We start from the raw sequence: 10,575 nt of genomic DNA on the forward strand, positions 1-10,575 counted from the left end.
TAGAGTCTTGGAAATACTTGTTAGGTACTCTTTAATAAGATTTTTCATTTTCAAGAACATTATAGATGCCTACTTGCTGAGGCCTTTGTGTATACATACATATAAACTATAAGGTAGTTGTAGTTTAAAACAGTTTTTGATATTAAAGCAGTAAAAAAACAGATCATAGATGGTAGTTTATTTGATAATACTCCTAATAGAGATGTATACTGTTTCCACTATGCTATAAGCTTTATTTTATTTTAGTTTTATGTTTTGTCTATTTTTGTTAGCTGGTCTTTATTGAAATTGTGATAAAAAGTTAGATATAATTGCTTTTAAAAGTTCAATTAATTGTTTAAATGCAAAATGAATTATTTTTTTGAAACAAAGTTTTTAAATATTGGAAGAACATTTAATATAAAAGTAAGCTGTATACGTAGAATTACTATTTGTATGATGAAAACTAATGTTAATATTAGATTTTAATATTATAAATAAATACATTTAAAATTTGGCTTTTTATTTCGTTTAAAACTGGGTATATTTGATATATTTTTAAATATTTTTTGTATAGTTTAGGTTTAAGGCGGACTCTCACAAAATTTGACAAACATTTGCTATTGGCATATACTTGCCATGTCGTGTGGGCGGGTTACTTGTAGTTATTTGTCACTCGTCGCGCCGACTGAGCGAAAAGCTTGTTCCAAAAAGATGTTTGCAAAGATAGTATACTTGCCAAGTATGCAAATATTGGCGTACTTTCCAAGTACGTCAGTATCAAGTATTGTCAGAATCCGCCTTTAGAACCTTTGGTATTGCAATAAAAAACTACACAAAATAATGCGTCAACATTTTTTGTAAATCTCTCCAACGAATCAAGGAAGACTTTGAAGTGGGCATTACAAAAAAATTACAGACTTAACTGTCTTATTGTATTATCCTGTTATTATGGCCATATTATACATTGTAGTTGATTTGTATAATTTTGTATATTTTTTTGAATTGCAAAACGCTTTACTTTGTATCTAAATTGAGAAAAACAACATACTGGTTTGGTTATAATCATTTTTATATTAAACAAATTGTGACGCTACTTGGAAATGAGAATTTAATTTTGTTCTATTGTTTCTTACTAAATTTTAATTCTATACTTATCCCATATACATATTTATAACCAGACTGTGTAGAATTGTCATTAATCAAAAGGTGCTCTTTGCATATTTATGATTTATAAAAATACTTACAACATACCAAAATACATACCAAATACAAAAATGAAATAATAAGAATTTACACAATCAGACTACTTGGCAGATTACTTTTAATTATTAAAAACTATTTATTCTGTGTTAAAAACTAAAATTTTTGCATACTTTACATTATTTTGTGAAACTATACAAAAATATTAGATTTTAAAAGTCTCATATTAAAGATGCTATAATATTTTAACTTTACTTATATTTTTGTTCAGTTGTAGGCAAAACGACGGTTTTATTTTATGTAAAATTGAATGATCCCGTCACTGCTCTTTCATCTCACTTCAGTTCAAGTAAAACCGCCCGTTTTTTCGTTTATACACAATTAGGGTTTCCAAACCGAGATCCCGGTATATGTTTATCCCGAAATCCCCATATTAAATCCCGAGATCCTGAAAATCCCGAAACATTTAAATGCCCAATCTAAAATGATTCGACTTTATACACCTTAGTCTTTTAAAGATCATATTTTATTTGTACTAAGCATAACGTCTCAATATTTAAAAGTTATATTTCCGTGTATACTATATTTTTTATTTTTGCAACAAAAATTGTATTTTTTTACTTACTAAATATGAATGTTACTTTGTTTTGTCTATTTTAATAAAGCTCTTTTCTCATTTTCTTTTTGATATATGTAGTGTGCATTTTTATTTAGTATATCTTTATTATACATTTCTCATTCTGATAGTCAATCTCGGGATCCCGTGATTATAGGTTCCAATCCCGGGATTTCAAAACGTGATCCCGATTCCGAAAATTGGAAACCCTACGCACAATGTTTTAATCGATACGTTTTAACTGAACAGATAAAAAAGGTTTTCAAGGTGCTCTGTTTTTTGGGTTCTCTCATTAAAATTACCTTAATTTTATTAAACCGTTAACATAGGATCACAGTGTATAATATAATATTGTTTAGACTAGACACCATACTTTAGAATAAAATTCTTACTCTGTAAATGTGTTTTTGTAAATATTAAATTAATACAATTAGATCGGCATAATATTAATTTTATTTCAAAGTAACAATACTATATTGTTTTAGTAGGAGTAAAAATGACACCTTTTGTGGCGATGCTGTACGTTTCACGTACAGGCGAGGCACAAAAAGACACATTTTTACTCTGAATAGAACATGCTATTTATTTTTTCAAACGCCACAAATATTTTTTTTCTATTTCTCACGATTATTAAAAACCATTATGTTTTTTAAATTATACATGGTTGATACTTAATATTATTTTTTTTTCTTTTGAAATGAGTTTTGGACCAGAGGATGGACGAGTATAACATGGCATAAAAAAGGACGCTCACGGATTGGTAAAGCTTCGCTAAAAACGCTGTTAACAACTGTTTAATGTAGTTTACAAAGGCCCCATACACTTCGGTTATTTTGCTCGGTTTTAACCGCGCAGTTAAAAACGCGCGGGTAGAAAGCACGGGTAAGCAACCTCCAAATACTGTATCATTTTGCCCGGTTTATCCGCGTTATTTACAAGAACGATGGATGCGAGAAAGAATTTGCGTACGAAGTGGCTGTACTAACTGCTCTATAAAAAAAAGGAAACCCAAAAATGAGGCTAAAGAAGAATATTACAAAAGTTGGCTACTTAAACGGCAACAATTTTCGCATATTAATTTATTAAAGGAGCTTTCCTCAGAAATTACCTTTCTTATTTTAGAAGTGAAACTTCTTTACGCGCGCTGGGAGTAAAAATTCAAGGCCGTGACACAAGCTAGTTGTAACGAAAAGTAGTAATAGTACGAGAGCTAGCAACGTCGGAAAAAAACAAGTATTTTAAGATGTCTGGCTCTTTGATATATCTTTTACTATGCTCTCTGGAACAGCAGTATGTCGTCTGGCTGCCGATGCCGATACCCGTTACGTTCACTACTGCTCATCGGAAGAAGATCCTATATTTTTTATTAATTTTTAGTCCTATAAATTCTAGTATTGAATATAAATCGAACACGTCTCCATAGCGCAGTGCGTAGAGTTTCCGACCACGAACCGATCATTCAGAGTCCGAATCCGGGTCAGGACAAGTACTTTTTTATTTTATTTTCGTTTATATTCTTATAGTAAAGTATTAAATATATTTTTTTTAATCACCATGTTTATTTAATACTTTACTATCAGAATATAAACGAAAATAAAATAAAAAAGACTTACTTCGAACTCGACCGAATTCGAACTCTGAACCATCGGTTCGTGGTGGGAAACTCTACGCACTGCGCTATGGAGACGTGTTCGATTTATATTCAATAGTAGAATTTATAGGACTAAAAATTAATAAAAAATATAGGATCTTCTTCCGATGAGCAGTAGTGAACGCAACGGGTATCGGCATCGGCAGCCAGACGACATACTGCTGTTCCAGAGAGCATAGTAAAAGATATATCAAAGAACCAGATGTCTTAAAATACTTTCTCAAAAACGTTGCTAACTCTTAGACTATAAGGACAGCCTACGGCTTAGAAATACGTAGTGACGCGACGTGTATTTATGAGCAACCCTCGTGTTTATCAAAAATATTGATATTTTAATACAAATTAATTATTACGTAACGAAAACTATTTGTTACACGTAAAAAACAATATTTTCTTTTTTTATTTTACGCATATAAAACTATTTGTTATACGTAATAAAACTAATTTTTACGCGTATAAAACTATCTGTTGCGTGTAAAAAAATACTTTTTACGCGTAAAAACTATTTGTTACACTCAAAAAAATATGTTTGCATGTAAAAACTATTTATTACACTAAAAACAACTATTTGTTACACGTAAAAAACTATTTTATACGCGGAAAAAACATTATTTTTAATTTATTACTTTTTCAACATTTGAAACTACACTTTTTCGAACAGTGTCGTTCAATTTAATAGTTGTTAGTTAGATGTTTTACTTCAAATATGCGCAAACAGTGCACATACAATTTTTTTGTGGAAAAATCTTAGAGTCAATTTTCTTTTTTTACACTTTTCCTGTTTGCCCGAGAGTCTATAGTTTATATCCTAGCATTTTGCTATCAATTTATTATAGACCTCGTTTTTCTTTTCCCTTGTAATGATTCCCCGCAGATTCAATTTTCCATTCCAGGCATAGAAATATACCGGGTGCGTTTCCCCTCTAAAACTTTCTTATTTTTCTCAGATAAAAAAACGTGATTTGGTATGTTAGTATATGACATAAATTAGGATTGATTGACGTATTCAATTGTTTGGGCTACTTCCTGTCTCGCCGGAAATGACTTCAACTTTTGATTTTTAAATGACATCCTCGGTATTTTTTTACTTTATTCGATAGAAAATGACACTGAATAGGATGACATATCATATGGCAACTTTTGAACTTTTCACTTGAAACGAAATTGTATTTTAAATTTCAATCTAGAGTGCCATGGCTGTGTTAAAAACACTAATTTTTAATCAAGGAACTGTGGAAAAATAGATTTGATCTTCTAATGTTTTTAGTGTCTTGTCCTGGCCAGTTAAAAGATGCCCAAATCGTAATTTTTAACAAACCATATTTAAAAATGTCAAAAGTTGACATGATATGTCATTCTATTCAGAGTGTCATTATCTATCGAATAAATTAAGTAACAAAATGAAAATACCGAGGTAGCCGTTCAGAAATCAAAAGTTGTAGCCATTTCCGGTGAAAAAGGAAGTGACCAAAAACTATTGAATACGCCAATCAATCCTAATTTATGTCATAGACTAACATACCAATTTTTTTTCGGAAAAAATAAAAAAGTTATAGGGGTGAGCCACTTTTGAGACGCACCCGGTATATAACTGAATAAATTCAATGGTAATTTTTGTTGAACGTAAGGACGAAATACCGTATGATCGAGAAAAAACGGCGTCAGCGATGGCTATGAAATGAAGATCGCTGTCATTTTATATGTAAATTTATATGGGAAATGTCATCGATCGTCATTTCCCAGCCAACTAGACGCCGTTTTTTTTTCGATCATACGGTATTATCTGATATTATATTATTCAACAAGCATATAATGGTGGCTGTTATTCACACGGATGAAGTTTATGACACGAGCCGCAGGCGAGTGTCATAAATCATCCATGTGAATAACAGCCGTTATATGCGAGTAGAATACTATACTTTATCCAGGACTATCAAAAAAATTTAGATAATTATTAATATAAGTTTTTATTTTTATTGTCAAAAGATATTGAACGAGTATAACGAGTAAGTAACATGGAAACAAAACATTGAAATTTTTCAATGCTTTCATAGCCACCTTTGTTTTTTATTTTGTGCGTACAATCGCTGACAGATACCAACGAACGAATAAAACTGGACCGAACACTATACACTGGGGTTTTTAAATTATAGTCCTACCTGTCCGGTTAAAACCGGGCAAAATAACCCAATTGTATGGGGGGCTTAAAACAGATATTTTAATTTATTTCACTGTTACGTAATTCTATCGATAATATATTTTTTATTTTGTGTAGAAATCAAAATTTTGGTAGAAACAACAGAAAATGTATGTTGTGAAGAAAGAGATCGAAATATCATTCTTCAGCTTTTTCTTAGTTTTCTACAGTTTTTATTTTTTTTGCATTGTTACGCTTTTTATGTGTGTTTTCCGCCAAACATTAAAAAACTGAGAAAGACGCGTAAACGCCCATCTCTGGTCGGAATCTGTTCATTATCTTATAAATTAGTAAACGTATTCTGAAACTCGTTATATTTCTTTATTTCTTCAGACGATACAGTGGTCGGTATATTACTTACTGCTTCGTAGAAGTCTGACATTGTTACTTCTCTAGCTCTGACGGACATTGGCGGCATATCCTTTAATTCACAAAGAAATATATTCTCTGTGTCGAATAAATCATTTTCTGGGATTAATAAATTGGTTCCTTGGTAGGGCTCATAAGTTGCATCTATACATTTTCTCCAAATTTTGGTATCTTGTAATTCCATTAGAGGCATATTTAAAGCATCTTGTATTAAATTGGAAATATCAGATCCAGATAAACCATCAGACAATTCCACAAGTTTTATTACTTCATCAATGGATTTTAATATAGGAATATTTTTAGTAAATAATTGAAGTAATTCTAATCTATCTTCGCTGTTGGGAAGCGGCACATAGAGCTGTTTCCGAAATCGTCTTAATATTGCTGAGTCTAAGTCCCAAGGTCGATTTGTGGCTGCTATTATAACTATGTTAGGACAGTTATTAATATTAGATAAATGAGTCATTAATTCAGTCTTGATCCTGTAAATATAACATATTACTATTTATAATAATTGTCCCTCAAAAAATAACATTCTTATAGTTTTTGGTGTTTAGTATAATTTTTACATAGCAAAAAAGTACCTTCTAGTGTACTCATTTTCTGAACTATTTCGTTTACGACATACACCATCAATTTCGTCTATAAATAACAAAGAGTATTTATCAGTTAATTTTAGATGTGCAAAAATCTCATGGATATTTCTAAAAAAGGTAAAATAGTATAAATATTTAAGGTGATATATATCTTTGAATTTGAAATAAGTAGGTACATGTTTTTATATGAATTTATGTTATAGAAAATAGTGTATTCATGTAAATGCTGACTTTACTTTTCAGTTTCTCCTACATAAGATGATAAAACATCACTCAGTGATACAGAATACAGAACGGCCTTTGATTCGGCTGCTACAGCATGCGCTAATTTCGTTTTACCAGTTCCTGGAGGACCATATAGTAAAATAGTGTTGCTAATGCTACAGTTATTAAATAACTGAGGTTGCTGCCGCGGTAAAATTGTTAGTGTGAAAAGTATTCTTTTGATATCCTTTAATCCAGCTATTTCGTGTAGTCCACTAACTGTAGGTTGAGTAATACAATTAAGTAATTTTTCGTTAGAGTTCGTTAACGATTTTTCTGATGACTGGCCGTTTTGACTGGTAATTGTGTTGGTTTTACTTGCAACAATTTTTTCTATGAAGTATAACAAGTTTTTCAGAAGAGAAATATTTTCTTCTAAACCTTGTAGAATAGATTCTAATAAATCTGAATTATTGTTCGACATTTTTTTACAATTATCAACGATAGAAAATCAACCAATTGTAGATATTTTGAATTTTTTTACTTTTCAAGTTTTCAGTTAAATTTTTTATATTAAAACAATTGCCAACAAAACTCTGGGCGACATCTGGTAATTGGTAGATCAGTTATAACCTTGTTTATATAACAATGCTGTGACCAAGGATATATAGAAGAAGGATATTCAACTCCCTATAGCGGGCTATGTAGGAAAATATGCCGTATTTTGTCGAGGAAGACGATTACGTCACGACCAATGAACGTCGAGTATTTGAAATTGAAAACATATAAATTGACGGTAACCTATGTTTTTTGACTCATTTCACTGACAGACGTGATGAGATTATTATTGTAATTTATAGATCCAAACGTTTTTTGAAAAAATAATGTATTTTAAAGTTATTTCCTAGAGTTTGGTTTGGCCTTCTATATTTTGGTATTTGTCTACTAATAAATAATATCTTATTTTGTATTTCGATGTATGGAAATCCACCAAGTTTTGTATCTGAAGCCGCAAAGAAATTTCGCTCTATAGTGAGAAAAATGTTATTATATCTTTTTAGACGTGTAGAATTACAAAATTTCTTATTTCAGATGTTCTAAATGTGAGTGCATGTCAAAAATTTAAATATATACTTTATATATTATTTCAAGTTATATGCTTTGACATTTTTTGGAAGTAAACAAATATTGAAGAAAGTGTTGTGCCTTCACAGAATTTAAATTGGCATTAGGAATAGATTTCCTTGATTTAGTAATGATATTGCTCATAGAAATTGATAATGTGAAGAATAACAATACAGGAACATAGAATAACAGAAAGAAATTCTAGCAGCAAGTTAGGTTATGAGATAAATTTTATTTATATAGTTTGTTTAAAGAGTTTAGTATGAAAAAAAGTTAAAACAATTATTATTGTCCAGGTCATATTTGATAACTGTTGTTAATTGATAACATATTACAGGGACACAGTAAAAAGACAAAACATTTAGACCCTTTGAAAGAGAAATGTTTGCAATGGATATTAATAAATTCTAGCCAATTTGTACGATGTACAATGCAGGCAATATTTCTGCCTCCTAACGCACTATTCGCTTAAAAGAAGATGTGGGTATTGTATTTATACCTAGGTAGTTAATGATACATGGAATATATTTCTATATTATTGCAATAACGATGTCTTTATGTTGTATTTTTTAGAACAGATTTATTATTAGTTGGCTAGTGTGTTAGTAGGATAGCCATTGGTAGTTATAAAGTATGAAGTCGTCAGGTATTAATAATAGGAATTGATCAAAGCTTATACATTTATTGTGATATTTATATTGTGAATTTAAGTAGTTAGTTTTGGTTGTTTAATAAACGAATTAATGTGCTTATTGTGTATCTAATAAAAGAACAATGAAAAGTTGAATACCATAGTATGTTATACAAAGAATTTGCATCAACATTTTTTTGGTTATATACTTGTACTGATATTTGTTTCTTGAACTAAAGAATTATACATTACCTACTACACAATATATAATCTGCAGCTACATAGGTAGGTAGCTATTGGTAATTAAATTTTTTATCTAATATAATATCTAACATCAGAAATATTGTTAATTATCAACTATAAACAACTAAGGACTAGAATTATCAACTATAAACACAATATAATATACTGTATCTTAAGCAATATGTAATTATTTAACAATTATTTTTTTTGGGAAATAAAAACTGGTACTAAATTCTTTTTGACTATTTAATTTCTAAGTCACAAATAATGGTGGACAAATAGCAAGAAAATTATACAAGTAAAACATAATTTTAACTTATTTCTCTAATGGAATTTTGGTATTGATCTACTTAGTAGGATATGCAGTTAATCATATTTTTGAATATTTATATTCAATATTGTTCAGGAACAGCCCAATTACTCTGAAAAAAAAATATATGGTCAAATTCTTTGAAAAGAAACTTTTAAAATCAGTAATGATAAGAAAATATATAATTGTTGTATAGCAGAACCAGGGGACACAGAATTAGGGGAATTAATAGGGTTCCCAACCGTCCCGGTTTGGCCGGGATTAACCAGGAATCAGAAAGTGTGTCCCGGCGAAAGTTTTGCCTTGGCCGGGACCTGGAAACTAAAAAAATGTGTACTACACACATAATTTATTTTATTTTCTAATATTTAATGTTTTGTTTCAATTATTTAAAAGCTTAAAAATAATTGTCCCGGAATCGCCGATGCTCAAGTTGGGAACCCTAGGAATTAACAATAGATTATTAAAAACTGCCTTCTCTTAAAAAAGTAGTATTATATGCACTTAGAAAGACTATAAAGGATATAAGTACACATAGAAAGAAAGTAAGTATCTATACTACTGATATATATATATATATATATATATATATATATATATATATATATATATATATATATATATATATATATATATATATATATATATAACTATATATGAATACGATACCTACAGTATACAATATTACTAGTATAAAAATAACAGCACAGTCGGCACACTTTAAAATAAAAAAGCAGCATAATATTCAGGTATGTATAAAAGTAAAATTTTCTCAAAAATATTAGAATATGAAATAAATTGCAACTAAATTTTAATTAATAAACATAAACAAATAAAATTGTCAGTGTTATTAAAACTTTATGTAAATATATGTTACCTTAATACTTGTCTTTAATCCTACTCTTCTGACATGGCTTTTCAAACTTATCCCCAAATCTCAATTCTTGTTATTAAGAATAATATTTATGAACTTTTGTTTCCATATTAATTTCAATATATTTGAATAAAACTGGAAAAATAATCAATATTGACACTTGAAATATTAATTTCTTATGTCCTTAAATTATTTATATCGTGTTATACATAATATTTACATAAATATTCAATTTAAAAATAGATCAGCACTTGAACGAGTGAATATAAAATAGTATATCATCAATTTCTATGAGCAATATCATTACTAAATCAAGGAAATCTATTCCTAATGCCAATTTAAATTCTGTGAAGGCACAACACTTTCTTCAATATTTGTTTACTTCCAAACAATGTCAAAGCATGTAACTTGAAATAATATTTCAAGTATATATTTTAATTTTTGACATTAAGCACTCACATTTAGAACATCTGAAATAAGAAATTTTGTAATTCTACACGTCTAAAAAGATATAATAACATTTTTCTCACTACAGAGCGAAATTTCTTTGCGGCTTCAGATACAAAACTTGCGAATT

General features: G+C 29.4%; 1 protein-coding gene and 1 long non-coding RNA gene across 2 annotated transcripts; one reads left to right on the forward strand and one right to left on the reverse strand.

Moving 5' to 3' along the window:
* Window positions 1–5,926: 5,926 nt before the first annotated feature.
* On the reverse strand, window positions 5,927–7,299 carry LOC115888440 (suppressor protein of bem1/bed5 double mutants-like). The gene is made up of 3 exons (XM_030908184.1): window positions 6,848–7,299; window positions 6,600–6,719; window positions 5,927–6,497 (listed from the first exon to the last, which is right to left on the reverse strand). Exons 1-3 carry the CDS (start codon window positions 7,297–7,299, stop codon window positions 5,927–5,929), a joined length of 1,143 nt encoding a protein of 380 aa, XP_030764044.1.
* An 875-nt stretch (window positions 7,300–8,174) lies between these two features.
* LOC115888425 lies at window positions 8,175–8,689 on the forward strand. The gene is made up of 2 exons (XR_004051252.1): window positions 8,175–8,443; window positions 8,514–8,689. It is a non-coding gene; the product is annotated as an uncharacterized LOC115888425 (long non-coding RNA).
* The last annotated feature ends 1,886 nt before the right edge of the window (window positions 8,690–10,575 follow it).

The sequence above is a fragment of the Sitophilus oryzae genome, unplaced genomic scaffold (genome assembly GCF_002938485.1).
Source record: "Sitophilus oryzae breed Bouriz unplaced genomic scaffold, Soryzae_2.0 scaffold_738_pilon_pilon, whole genome shotgun sequence".
In the NCBI taxonomy this organism is placed as follows: domain Eukaryota; kingdom Metazoa; phylum Arthropoda; class Insecta; order Coleoptera; family Curculionidae; genus Sitophilus; species Sitophilus oryzae.